At 42.4% G+C, this 20,486-nt stretch overlaps 1 protein-coding gene across 8 annotated transcripts in view; it reads right to left on the bottom strand.

Moving 5' to 3' along the window:
- Window positions 1-20,486, bottom strand: part of kiaa1109 (KIAA1109 ortholog) — a 487,987-nt gene that overhangs the window by 296,538 nt on the left and 170,963 nt on the right. For all 8 annotated transcript variants that reach the window (XM_080193511.1, XM_080193510.1, XM_080193515.1 and 5 more), the window contains exons 18-19: window positions 14,278-14,456; window positions 2,655-2,761 (exon numbers count right to left, since the gene is read on the bottom strand). In XM_080193511.1, coding sequence (XP_080049637.1) covers window positions 2,655-2,761; window positions 14,278-14,456 — 286 coding nt within the window. The remainder of the gene's footprint in view (window positions 1-2,654; window positions 2,762-14,277; window positions 14,457-20,486) is intronic.

Raw genomic sequence — 20,486 nt, 5'->3', positions numbered from 1 at the left:
AACCAACCTACAATATCACTGAATCTACAGTACAGGAGACCATTTGGCCCATAAAGCCTGCACTGACAACAATCCCAGCCAAGTCCAGGAGTGGCTGGGCGAACGATAGCAGAGAATCCCGGCCGATGCCTTTTAATATTCTTTATCAAGCAAGTATCTAATTGTATTTAAATAGCAAAACCTTCATCAAATGACTTAGAAAAATCCACATTCTAACTGCCTTTTGTGAAGAACATTTTTATAAACTCCCTGCTTTTCAGATTTTTTGGTTAGTTTCTCATTATAATCCCAATGACAGCACTCCCTTGTACATCTGGAGCAACGTGAACAACTACTGTCATCATAACATATGAAGGATATATTGGCTTTGGAGGGAACGCAGCATTGAATTTACTAGAATGATGTCTGGACTTCAAGGGATAAATACAAGGAGGCGTTAAACAAACTGAGGTCGTATTCCGTGAAATTTAGAAGGTCAATGTTTGATTTGATCAAAGTTTGAAAGGTATTAAGAGAAACAGAATATTTCCACTAGTTGGGGAGTCCAGGACTAGGGGGCACAGTCTGAAGATTAGAGCTTGGCCCTTCAGGAATGAAATTAGGAAATACTTCTTCACCTAGAGTATACCAGAAATTTGGAACTAGCTTTCACAAATAGCAACTGATGTTAGATCAATTGTTCATTTTAAAATTGAGATTGATAGATTTTTGTTGGCCAAAGGTGTTAAGGAAAATAGAATAAAGGCAGGAATATGGAGTTAAGTCACAGAGAAGCCATGACCTCACTGAATGTTGGAACGGACTTAGGGAGTTAAATGACCTATCCCTATTACTAAGCTGAAGCAATTTATCACTACCTTAATCTTCTGAACTGTAAGTGAACAAAGTATAATTTCAAGTGACTTTCGTAACCTTACCCCTCACAAATCCATGTTGTTTTTCCATCACTTTCAACCCTTCATATAAAGAAGTGCCCAAAAATCCAGAAGAATAGTCTGGCAAGAGCCTTATTATGATCTTGTTCGATTTTAGTCTACTTCGTTTATGTACTCTCTATTTTTAGATACTAAAACAAGGATTCCATCTGCCTTTACGTCCACGTCCTTTGTTCTGCCACTTTGTATAGAACCACAAAAATTTAAAGCACAAGAAACCATTTGGTCTGTCATGCCTGTGCTGGCCTTCTGTAAGATTAGTCATAATCATCCCTCATCTTTGCTCTTTTTATCCATAATCCCACATGTTGCTTCTGCTCAAGTACCTATCCAACCACCTTTAAAAATTATTGATAATATCAGGTTAACTCTGACTGAAAAATGACTTAATCTCTCTTCAAGTTCCTTAGTCAATGGTTCTAAATCTTTGACCTCTGGTTATTGACCCATTTGCCAGATTAAATAGCTTTTCTCCATCAATTCTATCAAAACCTCTCATCTTCTTGAAAACCTTTATTTCTTTCAGGGAGAATAATCCTACCTCTTATAATCTACCCTCATAACTGAGGTGTCCACTTCTTGAAAACATTCTGGCACATGCATAACATTTCTTAAAGTCACAGAGCCAAGCAATAGCCTTGTCAGTGGCATGATAGAGTTCTATAATCCTGTCTTCAAGATTCCTTGACAAGAGAGTCATGGTTCGAATTGCAAGACAATTGCAACCTGGATAGTCTTGCTGATCCCACTGATGTTGGGTAAATGCACAGAGGCCTAGGCCAGTCTGGAAGTGGTTTAAAAGGATCCAGTGTTGCCACGGGAGATCAAAGCTCAGTGGACAAGCCGCAGGGTCTACGATAAGACATGATGACACGTGACAATAATAAATCAAATCAAAAAATTATTTCTAGTGGATGTTTTCCCCTGGCAATCCTCCTGCCATAGGTCTTTAGCTGGTACTTCACAGTGTAGTGGATTTAACCATATGGGGTGGTGTGAGGGAAGGCATATTTCTGACAGGAACCAGTATCATACTGGTAAATCTTTTTTGTATTCCCTCCAGTGCATTTATATCCTTCACTTGCCCCATGGTCTTCATGCTCTTAAATATTTATTAACCCCCATTGTGTTTTATCAAAGGCTTTTTGGAAATCTAGACATATTATATCTACTTCATGTCCCTTGTCTACTCTCTGTTATCTCTTCAAAGAACTCAATGAAGCTGCTCAATCAAAACTTCCCTTTTGAAATCCATGATGCCTATTCATTCTTTTGGTTTCTCGACCTTTTTAATTTTCTCCTTCAGTAGGAATTGTATTATTTTTCATACTACTGGTGCTAACTGGTCTACAGTTGCCAGACATGTTCTATTGCCCTTCTTAAACATAGGTTATAATACCAGCTATCCTCCAGTCCTCTGGCACTACACCTTTCTCTAATGAATTATTAAATATCTGTAACAGTTCTTCTGTTGTTTCTTCCAGCCATTACTTTAAAATGCACAAATGCAATCTGTCCAATCCAATGATTTATTCCCTTTGGGTTTTATTAGCTTATTGAATATTTCTCTTCATTGTATTTTAAACGTGGTTATATCATTTCTAATTTCATCTTCCAATGCCATTTCTACTTGATCAATGAACAACCTCCCCCTGTTCCTATATTCTTTCCACCTTTGGAAGGAGCAAAGCAATGAGTGAAGGATGAATGGTTTCTTACAGCTTTGTTTCAACTGCTCATCAGCTTTCTGAGGGTAGATGGGATGCCAGGTATAGTCAATGCAGAGTAGGATATTTGGAACAGACCAGCAGTCAATCCAATCAATCCTATAAATAAGAAGTCAAGCAATATCTTAGGCAATGATCTACATTTACAAATAAATATCAAAGTAAGTGCAAGTTATTTTTCAGAAATTTAAAAGTATCTAGCATTTTAAAATAAAAATACTGAAATTTGTTCATGTTCCTGGGAATTGCTCACAGTTAGTCTGGTAGTTAAACATAGACTTGCATTTATATAGCACCTAATAATCACCTAATCACCTTTGAGAAATATCAATTTGCTTCAGAAAGTTACTTCTCAAGCAGTCTTGACTGTCATATAGATTAGTGTGCACAAAACTTGATTAAACAATAATGAAAGGAATGATGAGATCATCTTGTTTTGTGGCAGTCACAGTTGAGGGACTTCTGATGACCAGGTTGCTGGGAGAACATCCTGCTCTTTCAAAGAACGTTAAGGTTTTTTTTCACATCCATCCTAGTAAGCAATCTAAACCTAGGTCATATAATTCATTCAACATATTAGATATTTGACAACGACCAACAGCACTCGATCAATCCTAATAAGTAACCATATAAAAGTGCCCACAGGGAAAATAGGTACATTGGTTTTGATCTCTTATAAATCCCTGGTTTCTAGAACAATCCTTGTAGATTAAAATGTAGCGAATGTAACTTTGATTTTCAAGAATGGAAGGAGAAAAATGCTAGAATCCATTAAGAATAATTATTAATAATAACAGGGTGCTTAGAAAAACCACAACGATTAAGCACAGTCAACATGGTTTTCAGAAAGGTGAATCACGTTTGACAAATTTATTAGAACTTTTTGGATGTTTTCAGCAGGATAGATAAGGCTTGAACTAGTGGATTTACAGAAAGCTTTTGATAAGGTGCAGTACAATGGATTACTACACGAGACAAAGGTGCATGAATGATCATAGATTATCACTAATGATTATCTAATGGACAGAAAATAGCCATTTCATGATGGCAGGGTATAATTACTGGAGTGCCACAAAGCTCTGTGCCTGGGCCTCAGCAGTACACAATCTATAGCAATGACTTGGGTGAAGGGCCCAGGTGCGATATATCCAAGTTTACTAATAATACAAAGCCAGGTGGGTAAGTAAGCTGTGAAGAGTATGTAAAGAGTCTGCAAACAGAAAAACTGGACAAGGCAATCACAAATGGACTATAATTTGTGGAAATGCAAAACTACCCACGTCAAAAAGGAAAGGAAATCAGAATATCTTTTTAATAAAGGTCAAGGACTAGATAAAGTTAGTATTCAGAGGAATTTGGGTGTTTTTGTGCATGCATCACAGAAAATTAACACACAAGTACAGTTGGGAAGACAGTATGCCCTTTGTGGCAAAAGGATACGAGTAGAAGAGTAAGAATGCCTTTCTGCAGTTATATGTCGCTTTGGTGAGACGACAGCTTGACACTGGGTAAATTTTTGGTTTCCTTAAAGGAAGTGTGCAATGAAGATTCACTGCTTGATTCCTGGGATGTGGGGACTGTCCTACAAGGTGAATATTCTCTGAATTTTAGAAGACTGAGAAATTATTTCACTAAAGTATATAAAATTCTTAGAAGTCTTGGCAGGGTAGATGTGGAAAGGTTGTTTCCTGACTGGATAGCCTAGAACTAGGGGTCAGTTATTTAGAACAGAGATGAGGAGAATATTCTTTACTCAAAGCTGTGGATGCTAAACCATTAATTGTATTCAAGACCGTGACTGATAGATATTTGAGCAGCAAGGGAATCAAGGATGTAAAAGCTCAACCGGGTTCTAATACCAGAAAAGGCTTGGGGTGTATGATCTACTCTTGCACTCACTTCTTAGGTTGTGTGCCTGTAAATATGCAGCATTCCTTCAGGATTCTCTGGAGAATCAGTCCAGATTATGAACTAAACGCTGGATTGAGATGTTTAGCTCCTAATCTGGCATTACAAATTTTAAGTATGCCTTAGAAATCCTCTGGAGTAAAACAGTGTATATGTCGTCTATATTTTGCTTTCAAGAGTTTACCTCTATAGTCAAAAATCTAGCAAACTTTAAGAACATAAGAACATAAGAAATAGGAGCAGGAGTAGGCCATCTGGCCCTTCGAGCCTGCCCCGCCATGCAATAAGATCATGGCTGATCTGTCGTGACCGCAAAAAAATTATTCCTTGCAATTTGAATTGTGTACTGTGTCTTTTGTATATGTCCACAGATGCGCTTTGCCCACCTTGTTAAAGGAGGACAGCACCACTTGAGGGGAGGCTAGGCAGGGATCATTAAATTGTGTTATTTCGCAGGCAGGAAGACAACACAAGGAGTAATCGTCAAGGAAAATTCTACTTGTTAATTGTACCTTACCTTGCTCCTCAAAATTAAAACTATTTGGCCACTTCTGTTTTGTCACATTTTTCTCTATTGTCCATAAGACCGGACTTCCTACAATTCTTGCTTGCAGCTTCAGGCCATGGGCTTCATCTCATAGGAAATTGTTCGTAACATAACTGCCTACCAAACATAGGCTAATTGTTTCTGTTGTTTCCAATCATATTCAGCAGAGGACAATGTCTTTGGCGCATCCTATGCAGGGATTCACCAGCAGTCTGGCAATTAAACTGATCAGATCCCCACCCCAAGAATACATTTCCTCATGCAGATACGTCATGCTGTGTGCACAAAAATAACATTAACCCCTCCACAATGGGGGTGAATAGACACCTACAATAAGACTACAAACTGCCCCTTCGTCCTTAGTTATCTTGGCTAATGGACCTGGAACGTGATAATACATACCCTCTACGTTAGTTTCAAATAAACTGCAAAATACATCATGCAAACTGGCCGAGTTAGCTTTAATACATACTTGTTAATGTTTGCAGCCTATGGCTTTCTCTTAAAATACTGAATTCACAGAAATTTTAAAAATACAACTTTTAAGCGTAATTCAATCCCAAATTCCATTCCATGAATTAAAAGAAAAAAAACTACCGAAACATGCCTCCTGTTTGGTCAGCTCACAATGCTATTGTTACAGCACAGAGCAGTGGTCGACATAGGCATCTCCTGAATCATTTATAGGCTAACTGGCATTGTCAGAAGCTCCCCTAGACTGCTTGATTCCTTCAAATGTAAAGAGGTCAGATTATCTGAAAGCAATAGAGACCAAAAGAAATGGCTCACTTTTGTGAGGGACTCAGACTTTTTAAAAATATAGAGAAATATGCTCATTGCTATCTCTGAAAAAATGCAAATGTAAATTGCTGAATCCACACCTGTTTGTGACTCCGAACACAAAAGAGTTAACTGACAGTATCAGGAAAACTTGCACATTGTTATTCCTGAAGAGCCACTATCGCTGAATAAATTCAAAGAGTGCCATACAAAGGCCCTCTGCATTTCATAAGCCAGGCTGTTAAGACAAAGGGATCCGCAAACTTCCTTTCAATTGTAAATGAATGAGCTATTTAACAATCTCAAGGATCCAGACAAGGGATACATGCCCTTTGTCAAAGACAGTGTGAATAGGTGAAGAATCCTGTGACACATTGCCTCGCTGAACTGCAAACTCCTGGGGCACCATCTTAGAAAAAAATTCTAAGTGCTGAACAAGTGAGAAAACAGGACAGAGTTGCGCCAGATTTTCCGGCAACCTGCAAGTCTCAATCATTTGGCACTTTCATAGAATCCTACAGCTCAGAAGGAGGCCACTCTGCCCATTGAGTCTATACCAACCACAATCCCACCCAGGCCCTATTCCCTTAACCCCATGTATTTACCTAACTAGTCCCCCTGACACTAAGGGGCAATTGTGCATGGCCAATCAATCTAACTTGCACATCTTCAGACTGTGGGAGGAAACCAGAGCATCCAGGGGGGATCCCACGCAGACACAGAGAACGTGAAGCTCCATGCAGACAGACAGTGACCCAAGCCGGGAATCGAACCTGGGTCCCTGCTAACCACAGTGCCACTTGTTTCTTGTCCTATTTTGTGAAAAAAAGTGCCAGGAAGCGATTCTTGCCACCAAAGGCTGGTTGCGGGCGGGGGGGGGGGGGGGGGGGGGGCAGAGCTGACCGGGGAAACCAGTTACTCTTAGGGTGGCATTGCGCAGGTATTCCGATTGCCTGGTCTGCAGTGGGAGGTCTCCTGCCAGGCCCCCCCACAACACCTGCACCCCCCCCCTCCAATCACCTCCCCCCGCCCCCCCGACTGTCCCCCACCACTACCCGCCCCCATCCCCATCTGCAGAGTTCCCTTGCCTCCCTGATCATTCTTGCCTGCATGCAGAGCTCCTTTCCCTCCCCTTGCACATAACCCCCGTTTGCACAGTTCCTTCCCCTGCTGATCATCCCGGCCTGCAGAGTTGCTTTCCCTCCCCCATCGCCTCAGTCTGTAGAGTTCCCTTGCCTTGGAATTTGAAAATGTTCCCAATGTTTATTGACCACCATACCTTTCAGCTATTTTCCCAATAAACTTGTGGCAATTCTCCTCTCACACTGACAATGTTTTAAGATTTTTGTTTGGAACTGGAACATGTCGCTTTCAAACTTAATATGAAATTCAATTCTTTTACAATAATTTTTCCCCAAATGATTTTCTACTAGGTTAATTAGTAACTCTGCTTCATTGTACAATATTGGAATAAGGTTAGCCCTAACTGGTTCCTTCATACCTTGTGCCAGGAAGCTGTTACAAAAGAATTCTATAATCATCTTCCGACCTCTGGCAATTTGCTTTGGCCAGTCTAAATGAAGATGACATTCCCCTGTGATTATTATAATACCTCTACTATAAAGCTCCAATTATTTCTTGTCCTACCATAAACAACTCTCACAATACCAGTTCTATTTCCTGATATTCAAAGCCCAGATCTGTTCTCATTAAAGTACTTACGTGAAACTTTAGTATCAGAGCTACTTCTGCCTTTTCAACATATTGCATACTCTGGAATATTTAACTCCTAGCCATAGTCAATGTCTCTGTAATGATTAGGTCTAAATAATGTGCCTACGTTATTATGAGTACAGTGTGCATTCAGATGAAGAGCCTTTAAAAATTTTTTCACTACTTACCTTAATCATTGATGCACTATTTCATTAAACTTTTTGTCCATCCTGTATCTTTCCTCTTTAGATTTTCTTCTTAGATTTCTAAATCTCCCTTCACCTGAACCCCCTCCCCATATCATCCCACCACCCTCCACATCCTCCCTAATCTTTTTGTTAATAGTCTTATTCACACCTCATTTAAATTGTAGCCCACCCCAAAGGAACAGCTCCCTTTTTCCCCAGTACTATGCAGGAGCCCCATAAATCAAAGTTCCTTCTTCCTACACCACTCAATGACATGGTGAATTCCCTAATCTGCCCAATGCCAATTGGTACATAGATCAATTAACAATCCAGACATTTCCATCTTTGTGCAATGGGGTTTAATCTGGATCCTAACTTCTTAAACACCTCAGCAGAACAACATTCCTGTTTCAATCTGAGTAGTTGGTTTCAACGTGTACTATGACAACTGGACCCAACAATCCCACTCCAGTTGGCCTCCAGCCGAAATGTCATCTCTAACCTTGGTACCAGACATGCAACACAACCTTCAGAACTACCAGTCACAACTGCGGAGTGCATTATCCATTGACTACACTGCCTCTATCTTTCACATATTCCTTCGCACTGCACTTGAATGGCTTCCTGCACCGTAGTGCTATGGTCAGTTTGTATGTCCACCCTGCAATCTTCTTTAGCATCCACACATTGTCTCAGTTTTTACAGAACAATGTAAATATCATACACCTTCATAATTTACTTTCAAGGTCAAAATGGGCTCTTTCATTCATAACCCATCTCTTTCTGATTATTTTAATTTCTTCCAAATTTGTAAGAATCCTCCACATCGTTTTAATACAAACAACTCAGATTAGAATTAGAGTAAGTGGATCAGAGGGTGTAATTAACTGTCATTTATGTAACTGCCCGACCAACCCCTGCTTAGATTCTGCCACAAAGTTAAAATCAGATCAATGCCTTTAGAACTGTTTAAAAGCATTCATTTATTGTATTTACTGCTTTAAGAATTCTGAGGGAGTGGTCAGAAGGCAGTTGTGGGCCAACAGCTTTAATTATCAAGTGGCCACACGGTGAAGCCTTCCATTGTTTGCTGGAGCAGACGAGTGAAGGAGCAGAGAGAGAGCTAAGATTTTACCTGTTAAAAACCTGTTTAAAATAAGTTTAAAGCACTTTGTTCTTTGTAGAACTGTTTAAAGCATTTACTTATTGTATTTACTGCTTTAAGAATTCTGAGGGAGTGGTTAGAAGGCAGTTGTGGGCCAACAGCTTTAAATCAGCGCCAGGTTTAAAAGGAGGCCTGGTGTGGACAGCGGACAGCGTCGGAGCGGGCAGCGGAGTGAGAGGGAAGCAGAGTGAGCTATTAGGGCTTAATATCAAAAAGGGCTGGAGGGAAAAAAGGCCAGGTGAGTTCGTTTGAAAAACAAGGAAAAGTAAACAACAAAATTTTTTTTCAAAACTACTACAGTGAATAATGGAGGGGCATGTGATGTGTGGTTTCTGTATGATGTGGGAACTGGTGGACTCCAGGGTCCATCCCAGTGACCATGTCTGCAGTAAGTGCAGGTTGCTGGAGGAGCTCCAGCTCAAGGTGGATGAGCTGGCCTCTGAGCTACAGACACTGAGGCTCATCAGGGGGAGAGAGGGTGCCATTGTCAATGGGGTGCAAGTAACATCCACCCCCCCTAGACTGGCTAACTCGAAGGGTCAGGGACAAGAGGGGGCTGCTGGGAGGAGGAAGGAGAGTGGGGAGAGGAGGAAGGAGGGTGGGGAGAGGAGGAAGGAGGGTGGGGAGCGGAGGCCTCAGCCTCTTAATCTGCATAACAGGTTTGAGGTTCTTGCTTCCAGTCTGGAAGAGGACGAGGCAGGTGAGGTTGGTGAGCAAACTGCACACGGTACAGTGATGCAGCAGGACATTGGCAAAGAGAAGGGGAAAAGGAACGTAGTAGTGATTGGGGATAGTGGGGTGAAGGGTATTGACACTGTCCTTTGTCACAATGACAAAGTGCACAGAAGGGTGTGTTGTCTGCCTGGTGCTCGGATCCGGGATGTCGCAGCTGGGCTGCAGAGGAACCTGGAGTGGGAGGGTGAGAATCCGGTCGTTGTGGTACATGTGGGTGCCGGCGACGTAAGCAAAATGCGGACTGAGGATCTGGGGAGGGAGTATGAAAAGCTGGGAATGGAATTAAAAAGTAGAACCGACAAGGCGGTCATCTCTGGGCTACTGCCTGAACTGAGTGCAGATGGGCGTAAGGTTGACAGGATTAAGGAAGTGAATGGGTGGCTCAGGGATTGGTGTGGGAGGAATGGGTTTGAATTTATGGGGCATTGGCACCAGTATTGGGGTAGGTGGGACCTGTTCGGGTGGGATGGGGTTGGTCTGAACCCTGCTGGGACCAGAGTGCTGGCGAATAGAGTAACTAGGACTGTAGACAGGGCTTTAAACTAATTGGGGGGGGGGGGGGGTGCGCGAGGGTAGGTGGCGTTACAAGGTCTAAAGTTAAGGATAGGGTACAGGTAAGGGAAGAGGCCGAGGATGTCCCAATAATACACGGAGTAGGGGGCGTGAGTATAGTTGGTGGCGTTACGGTAAATAGGGTCCAGGTGAAGGCTGGGATGAAAGCACTTCATCTGAATGCACGAAGCATTCGGAATAAAGTGGATGAGCTGGTGGCGCAGATCGACACAAATGGATACGATCTGGTGGCCATTACAGAGACGTGGCTGCAAGGTGACAGGGACTGGGAGCTGAATGTACAGGGCTATCAAGTGTTTAGGAAGGATAGGCAGGAGGGAAAAGGGGGGGGGGGGGGGGGGCCTAGCTCTGCTGATTAAGGATAGCATCACAGTGGTAGCAAGGGATGATATTGGAGCCAAGGAGCAGAACGTGGAATCGTTATGGGTGGAGATTAGGAACAGCAAAGGGAGGAAGACGCTGGTGGGTGTCGTCTATAGGCCCCCGAATAATGATCTGGAGGTGGGGCGGGCTGTTAACGCGCAAATAAGTGCGGCGTGCAGGAATGGGACGGCCGTAGTTATGGGGGATTTCAATCTGCATATTGATTGGTCGACCCATGTTGGACGCGGTGGGCTTGAGGAGGAGTTCTTGGAATGCTGCCGGGATAGTTTCCTGGAACAGTGCGTGTTGGAGCCGACGAGGGAGAGAGCTATCTTGGATCTCGTGCTATGTAATGAGGCAGGTAGAATTAGGGACCTTGCGGTGAAGGATCCTCTTGGGGAGAGTGATCATTGTATGGTGGAGTTTCTGGTGCAGGTGGAGGAGGAGAAAGTGGGTTCCCAGACACGCGTCCTTTGTTTGAATAGAGGGGAGTACGGTAGGATGAGAGAAGAATTGGCGAATGTTGACTGGGGGAGCGCGTTGGAGGGAGAGTCTGCTGAGGAGCAGTGGAGGATCTTTAAGGAGATCTTTCTTGGTGCTCAGCAGAAATTTATTCCGATGGTCAAAAAGGACAGTAGGAAGAGAGGTAATAAGCCGTGGATAACGAAGGAGGTGAAGGAAAGTGTTAAATTAAAAGCGGAGGAATTTAGAGTAGCTAAGAGTAGTGGGCGAGAAGAGGATTGGGAGAGGTTTAAATGTCAACAAAGATTGACAAAGAAGTTGATAAAGAAGGGTAGGAGAAACTATGAAGCTGGGCTAGCGCTTAATATAAAAAAGGGTAGCAAGAGTTTTTATAAATATATAAAAAGGAAGAGGCTGGCTAGGGTGAACGTTGGTCCTTTAGAGGATGAGAAAGGGGACCTAGTGGTAGGGGATGGGGATATGGCTAAGGTATTGAATAACTTCTTTGTTTCTGTCTTCACGGAGGAGGACGTGAATAATTTGCCGGGTGTTAGTGATGGAAAGGTGGTAGGACTGGAGGGTCTTAATGACATTACTGTTACTAGAGAGGCAGTGCTCGACAGACTGGAGGGGCTGATTGTGGACAAGTCCCCAGGACCGGATGGAATGCATCCAAGGGTTCTGAAAGAAATGGCGGAGGTGATAGTGGATGCCTTGGTGGTTATTTTCCAGACGTCGCTGGATTCCGGGGAAGTGCCGGAAGATTGGAAAACGGCTAATGTTACGCCGTTATTTAAGAAGGGTGCCAGGCAAAAGGCGGGGAATTATAGGCCGGTTAGTTTAATGTCTGTGGTAGGTAAAATGTTAGAATCCGTCATTAAGGAGGAAATTGCGAGGCATCTTGAAGGGAATTGCTTGATAGAGCAGACGCAGCACGGTTTCATTAAAGGGAAGTCGTGTCTGACAAATTTACTGGAGTTCAATGAGGATGTGTCTAGGGCGGTGGATAGAGGAGAGCCGGTGGATGTGGTCTTTCTGGATTTTCAGAAGGCGTTTGACAAAGTACCTCACAAGAGGTTATTGCAGAAGGTCGAGGGACATGGAGTTGGGGGTAGGGTGTTAGCGTGGATAGAGGATTGGTTGTCAAATAGGAGGCAGAGAGTGGGGGTCAACGGGTGCTATTCGGATTGGCGGATGGTGACTAGTGGAGTGCCCCAGGGGTCGGTGCTGGGGCCTCAGCTTTTTACCATTTATATAGATGATCTGGAGGAGGGAACCGAGTGTAGGGTGTCGAAATTTGCTGATGACACCAAGATTGGGGGAACGGCAAATTGTGTGGAGGGTGTGGAGAGTCTGCAGAAGGATCTAGATAGGCTGGGCGAATGGGCCAGGAAATGGCAAATGGAATTTAATGTGGGCAAGTGTGAGGTGGTCCACTTTGGTAGGAATAATGGTAGGAAGGACTATTACTTACGTGGCGAAAAACTGCAGCAGGCGACGGTGCAGAGGGACCTCCGGGTCCTTGTGCATGAGTCGCAAAAACCCAGCTTGCAGGTGCAGCAGGTGGTCAGGAAGGCGAATGGGATGCTGGCCTTCATAGCGAAGGGGATTGAATATAAAAGTAGGGAGGTCTTGCTGCAGCTGTATAGGGCATTGGTGAGGCCGCAGCTGGAGTACTGTGTGCAGTTTTGGGCACCGCACCTGCGCAAAGATATTTTGGCCTTGGAGGGAGTGCAGGGGAGGTTTACTAGGCTGATACCGGAGTTGAGGGGGTTGAGCTATGAGGAGAGGCTGAATAAACTAGGCTTGTACTCGTTGGAGTTTAGAAGAATGAGGGGAGATCTCATTGAGGCGTATAAGATGATGAATGGGATGGATAGGATAGAGGTGGAGAGACTCTTCCCGCTCAAAAAAGACAGTAGGACTAGGGGGCACAGCCTCAAGATAAAGGGGGGAGGGGGGCGGTTTAGAACAGAGTTGAGGAAGAACTTTTTCACTCAAAGGGTGGTGAATCTCTGGAATTCTCTGCCCGTTGAGGTGGTGGAGGCTGCCTCGCTAAATATTTTTAAGACGCGGGTTGATGGGTTTTTGATAAGAGAGGGGATTAAGGGTTATGGGGAGAGGGCGGGAATGTGGAACTGAGCCACGACAGATCAGCCATGATCTTATTGAATGGCGGGCCAGGCTCGAAGGGCTAGATGGCCTACTCCTGCTCCTATTTCTTATGTTCTTATGTTCTTAAATGTAAAACTCAACTATTAGATAGTTAAATATATTTCACTGGTTAGGTTTGAACTGCTATTAACTTAGACCACATCTCCTTTTATTGAACTAAAGTTACCTTATTTCCATTTTAGCCGAAGCTTTGTTTTCCTTTATTTTCAATGGACTTCAATACATGAAGGCTACTAATTTCCAAATAATCTCCCAGTTTTACATTACTCGCCAATGTTATCATTGTTGAACCAGAACCAGTTGTTTTGATCACAAGTGCTTTTCTTATCTTATTTTTCTTTCAGAATAGTTACAATTTTCATATTATCTTTATCACAGCAAACTTTGCTCAAATCTGCAAATTTCATCCTCAATGTCTTGTTCCCTAGTAGCAAACTATAAAATGTTCTAATGTGAGAACAGGTCACCTATTTTTGCAGAATCTAATAGAAACTTCTTCACATGAGTAACAGCACCAATTGAAGACAGTCTTTCATTTGCTGAAACAGTATCCTTGTTTAGTAATACCTACCCCTTTTTTCCCCCATTTGGTTCTGAAAAATTTTCAACTTTGAATATCTGCAGTTTCACACTCCAGAATCTAATTTTCCACAAATTCTTTAAACTTATGACAAAGATTTTCTGCAATGGTGAGAAGAAAGCATCGTCTGGGACTGGTGCAGAATCCCAAAATCAAAAGTATAAGACACTAACATTCGAGGTTACAGATTTCAATTTAATAAATTTAACAACTTTAAAATCAACAAATCAATGTTTTATTTAATTTCAGAGATTGCCAGAAATGAAGGAAAACAACAGAAATAAACAGTTAACAATAAAATAATGAACAAAGCCTGCAATTCTCAGCAATCTTCAAATAAACAGACAACCAACTGACCTCCTCCAAGTATTATTTCAGTTCCATAAAAATAGCACATTAAACAAAAAAAATTAAACGGATACTCACTCTGGCTGAGTAACATTGCGCCATTTCAGTTTTCCTGTTTTATGAGTAGATTGAGTCTCATTTGAAGAAGAAGTTTGAGGAGTTACTTTGTTGGGCTGGGAATCATTTACTAACGTCATGGTAGCATACCTACTAGGGTGGCAATCTGGTAGAAATAAACGTAAATCCATATTTTCTGCCTGTAAATGTAAAATAATTACACAAAATGTATACTTCAACTAGGTAGGAAGATTTGTGTCAAGCAACCTACTTTGTATACAAAATCACTTCTACTTTTACAAGTTCAATTTATGTAAGACTTCTAACATCACAGAATTTTACAGAATGAATTATTTTCAATACAGGGATCATTGTTGCAGAGGCAAATAGAAAAGTATGGCATGTTCTTACAAATGATAGTGAGTTAAATAACTAGTTTAGTCAATTTTGAAGGTACTGCTTAAGAGAGAAATGCAGACTACAGCACCAGGAAAAATTTCTATTCTTCTTGGAATCATGCCATAGGATCCTTAACATCCTCTAAACTGTCAGAGCAGATAGACAAGCCCTCAACCAAACAGCAGTATCTATGGCAATGCAGTACTTTACTGAAACGAGACTAGATAATGGAGTCAAATCCTGAAAAGAAGGTAGAGTATACTACCTTCTTATTCCAATCAAACAGTGCTACCAGTTAAGCCAACCAAACAGTAACATCAACCTTAAGATGCCATTATATTGCAATGCTAATTTCACTTCATAGAATCATAAAATCCCTACAGTGCAGAAGGCTATTTGGCACATCGAGCCCGCACCAACAACAATCCCACATGGCCCCTATCCGTGTAACCCCATGTATTTACCCTGTTAAACCCCCTAACCTACACATCTTGGGACACTAAGGGACAATTTTGCATGGCCAATCAACCTAACTCATACATCTTTGGATACGGGAGCACTCAGAGAACAAGCACGCAAGCAAAGGGAGAACGCGCACACTCCACACAGTCACCCGAGGTCGGAATTCAACCCAGGTCCCTGGCACTGTAAGGCAGTGGTATTAACCGCTGTGCCACCATGCCACCCCAGCAATTTCAGTGCAACTCGTAGCAGAGCTAAATCGTACTGCATTCAAATCAGGAAAGAAAATGTTCTAATATGCTCTTATCAAAGTCACAAATTACATCCTTTGTGATGGTGGTAAAGGTCCCTCCTTGTCCTTCTTGATCTGCCTTTCCACTCCAGCTGGGACTCCTCTAAGTATCTTCTTGTCTTTCTAATCATCTCAAAGTATCACTTACAGTGGTTTCTTTTCCTGCTCCCATAGTTACCTCTAGTGTCTCCCAGAGATCTATCCTCAGCTTCCCCATGTTTCTTATCTATATAAAAGTAAAATGCTGCAGATGCTAGAAATCTGAAATAAAAACAGAAAATGCTGGTTAAATGCAGCAAATCTGGCAGCATCTGTGGCGGGAGAAACAGAATTAATGTCCCAATTAACACCAGGCCCTGTCCACCCATCACCCACGCTCACTGACTTACACTGATGATCGGTCAAGCAAAGTCTTCATTTTGAAATTCTCATCCCGTTTCTAAATCCTCTATGGCTCTACCCCCCCACCCCCAACTTTTAATCTCCTCTAACAACTTAACACTCCGCAAAATACACTTTAATCTAATTCATCACATCAAAGGTACTTTTCAAATACGAGTTGTTGTAATGGTTTATTTTCACCTTTTGTGAAAGAAAAGATACATGCCAACAAAACCCTGCCAGATTGAAATACAGAGTGTCCAGATTCTTTCAGGTTGGACTATGTCCATAATCTCTTGTCCCATGTGAGCAGACAGGCATTTTAACTGAACACCAAAACAGTAAGATACATTGTTCCACAACAAAAGTTAATTAATTTCCCCCATAGGGACTTCCACTGGGAGCCATTATACACGGTGAAGTACAGTAAGCTCAATTCTAAGGCCATGATTCCTTAACTTTAATTTATAATCATCGCCTATTATTTCTGGATCCATGTAAAGGGTCAAAAAACATGACCTCACCACACTGTTTCAAGTATTCACCAGGAAGTCAGTAATGAATCAAAGTAAACGCAAAAGAGTGAACTTATACCATCCCCGGCCAAGCGATAACAACTTGCAATATAGCATCCTCAACAGAGTGAAATATTTCAAGGCATCTCACAGGAGCATTATCAGATAAAATCTGACACCTAGCCACATAAGGAAATAATACAGTAGATGGTCAAAAGCTTGGTTGAAAAGATACGTTTTAAATAAGAACATAAGAAATAGGAGCAGGAGTAGGCCATCTAGCCCTTCGAGCCTGCCCCACCATTCAATAAGATCATGGCTGATCTGTCGTGGCTCAGTTCCACATTCCCGCCCTCTCCCCATAACCCTTAATCCCCTCTTATCAAAAACCCATCAACCCGCATCTTAAAAATATTTAGCGAGGCAGCCTCCACCACTTCAACGGGCAGAGGATTCCAGAGATTCACCACCCTTTGGGTGAAGAAGTTCCTCCTCAACTCCGTTCTAAACCGCACCCCCCTTTATCTTGAGGCTGTGCCCCCTAGTCCTACTATCCTTTCTGAGCGGGAAGAGTCTCTCCACCTCTATCCTATCCATCCCATTCATCATCTTATACGTCTCAATGAGGTCTCCCCTCATTCTTCTAAACTCTAACGAGTACAAGCCTAGTTTATTCAGCCTCTCCTCATAGCTCAACCCCCTCAACTCCGGCATCAGCCTAGTAAACCTCCTCTGCACTCCCTCCAAGGCCAAAACATCCTTGCGTAAGTACGGCGCCAAAAACTGCACACAGTACTCCAGCTGCGGCCTCATCAATGCTCTATACAGCCACAGCAAGACCTCCCTACTTTTATATTCAATCCCCCTCGCCATGAAGGCCAGCATCCCATTAGCCTTCCTGACCACCTAAATACCACGAGAAGTAGGAAAGTGAAGAGGTTTAGGGAGTTCCAAAGTTAGGATTTCAGCAGCTGAAGGCACAGCCACCAATGGCGAAGTCAGAGATGCCCAAGAAGCCATTACTGGTGAAGCACACAATGGGTGCAGGCCTAGAGGAGATTACAGTGATAGAGAGGTGAAAAGCCATCAAGGCACTTGAAACAGGGATGAGTATTTTAAAATTGAGGCATTGATTGGAAGCCAATGCAGCTCAGCAAAACCAGGGGTGATCAATGAATGAGACTTGGTATGGGTTAGGATATATGCAGCAGGGTTTTGCATAACAACAAGTTTATCAATGGTGGTAGTTCAGAGACGTATCAGGAATGCTTTGCAACAGTCAAGGCTAGAAATAATAGAAGTAGGGGTTTCAGCAGCAGATGAGCTGAAGCAGCTGTTAATATAAATCTATTCTTTCATGGGATATGAATGTCGCTGGCAAAGCCAACATTTGTTGCCCATCCCTAATTCCCCATGAAAGAATGCTAATGAGCCAGCTGTTCAAACCTCTACAGTCCATCTGGTGCAGGTACACCTACACAGCTGTTCAGATGGAGATTCCAAGATTCTGATCCAGTAACATTGGAGGAACGGTGACATAGTTCCAAGTCAGGATGGTGTGTGGCTTGGAGGGGAATTTTCATAGTTGCAAGCATCTGCTGCCCTAATTCTTTTAGATGGCAGAGGTCACGGGTTTCAAATTTGCTGCTGAATATCATGCAAACAGTACACACCACTGCCACTGTGCACCGGTAATGGGGTGAATGAATGTTTAGGTTGGTGAATAGGGTGCCAATCGTATGGACTTCTTTGCCCTGGACGTTGCTGAGCTTCTTGAGCATTGTCAAAGCTGCATTCAGCCAAGACAGAATTCCATCACTCTGTTTCAAGTGCCTAGATGGCTTTTCATCTCTCTTATCACTAATCTCCTCCAGGCCTGCACCCATTGTGTGCTTCACCAGTAATGGCTTCTTGGGCATCTAACTTCACCATTGGTGGCTGTGCCTTCAGCTGCTGAAATCCTAACTTTGGAACTCCCTTGTGCCTTGTAGATGGTGGACAGGTTTTGGGGAGACTTGCTGCAAGATTCCCAATCTCTGACCTGCTTTTGCAGCCGTAACATTTATGGCTAGTCCAGTTCAATTTCTGGTCTACGGCAACCCCCCAAGACATTGATGGTGAGGAATTGGGTAATGAAAATGCCATTAAATGTCAAAGGGTGATGGTTAGATTCTGTTTTTTGAGATAGTCATTGCCTAGCACTTGTGCGGCACAGACGTTAGTTGCCACTTGTTTCTCAAGCCTGAAACTTGTCCACCTCTTGCTACTTATGGGCAGAGATTGCTTCAGTAAGTGATGAATTGAGAATGGTATTGAACACTGCAATCATCAGCAAACATCCCCACTTTTGATGGAGGAGAAGCAGCTGAAGATGGTTGGGCCTCGGACACAACGCTGAATTACTCCAGCAGCAATGTCCTGAGACTGAGATGATTTGCCCCCAACACTCTCAACCATAACGGCTAATGTGTGCTGTTGTTCATTATGCCCATCTCCATTCTTCATTGAATCAGCGTGGATTTCCTTGGCTTGATGGCAATGACAGAGTGAAAGATGTGCAAGATACAGATTGCCGTGGCAGGTAGTTGCAAAGAGGTTGCTTCCCTTGTGGAATAGTCTAGGATCGGAAGACACAATTTCAGACTAAGTGGTTGTCTATTTAAGACAGAGCTGAGGAGGAATTTCTACTCTTGAGAGGGTAGTTAATCTGTGGCATTCTTTACTGCAGCGGGCTTGGTTGTTAAGTATGTTCAAATCTGAGATAGACAGATTTTTAATCTGTAAGGGAATCAAGGGTTATGGAGGGTTATGGAGGCAGGAAAATGGAATTTAGGATTATCATCAACTAGCCATGATCCCACAGAATGGCAGGGTAGACTTGATGGGCTGATGAACTTATTTCTGCTCCTATGTCTTATGAACTAATCTATCCATCTCATTCTTGACTGTATTCAATGATGGAAAGTCCACAACACCAAGGGATAGACAATTCCAAAGGTTCACAACAGTGAGTTAAGAAATTTCTCCTAATCTCAGTCCTAAATTATCAACCACTTATCTGAGGGCTGTGCCCCTGTGTTCCAGATTCCCAGAGAGTATAGGCCCAGATTATTCAGCCTCTCATCTCAACACTCTCATAAGGAATCAATCTACTTAACTATCACTGTACCTCTTCAAAGCCAAATATAACTTCCCTCAGATACCGAAACCAAAACTGCACACAGTACTCCAGCTATGTTCTTACCAAACCTTGTACAACTGTAGCAAGACTTCCTTATTCTCATGTTCCATACTCCTTGTAAAAAAAGCAAACATGCTACTTGCCATCCTAATTGCTTCAATGACATTCTAACTTTGTGTTCCCTGTATGAATGCACTCAAAGTTCTCTGCAAAATCAACACACCTTTTTTAAAAACTTGCTTTTATATCAAAGTGAACAACCTAACATTTGGCCACTCATTTGTGCATCTCTTTGTAGCCTTTTGTGTCTTCCTCACAAGTTACATCTTACTTTCTATCATCAGCAAACATTTCTCCCGGTGTGGTGGTGGGGAGGTAGGTCCAATGGCTCTCTGCTTGAGATTGGTTGTAAAGTGGGGGGAACCACACACACAAATTCCCTGGTACAGTGAACATGTGAACAAAAAAAAACTTACCATTATTTATAATCTTCCAATATTGTTGGTCGATGAATAGGCATTTGAATATTACTATTCATTAGACATTAATTAAAACTTAGATTTATTGGTGGTATTCTTTGGCCTATATGGTCCATTGGACTGCATATAAAATTTTGATTAAAAAAGATTGTGGGGAAAGTTAGTTCCATCAAATAAAAGAGCTAGCTACCGCTTTGTTCCCAGGGATGTGGAAAAAAAAGCAAAAAACGTTTTTTGGCCATAACAAAATTTACATAACAAAATCAATCGACTCTATTTTTTTTATCCAATTCAATCAAGTCCAATTCAGAGTCTCAACAAGTGAGACATTCCCGATCCAGGCTAACAATACAGGGCTCTCACCTCCTGTCTTGGGCTTGATCTACATGATCCAAGCTGATTGGAGTAGGCATTGCTCCAAGGCTTGATCTCATTTGCATCTTAGCCAAAATGCCGCTTTTAAAAATTGCTTCAAATGAAGCTAAAATGTAACCTAATGACTTCCATGAAGTACAGCATGT

The sequence above is a fragment of the Carcharhinus amblyrhynchos genome, chromosome 1 (assembly GCF_965287045.1).
Source record: "Carcharhinus amblyrhynchos chromosome 1, sCarAmb.v2.hapA, whole genome shotgun sequence".
In the NCBI taxonomy this organism is placed as follows: Eukaryota; Metazoa; Chordata; class Chondrichthyes; order Carcharhiniformes; family Carcharhinidae; genus Carcharhinus; species Carcharhinus amblyrhynchos.
Note: the sequence above shows the minus strand (reverse complement) of the source record. Positions and strands in the feature narration are given on the sequence as shown.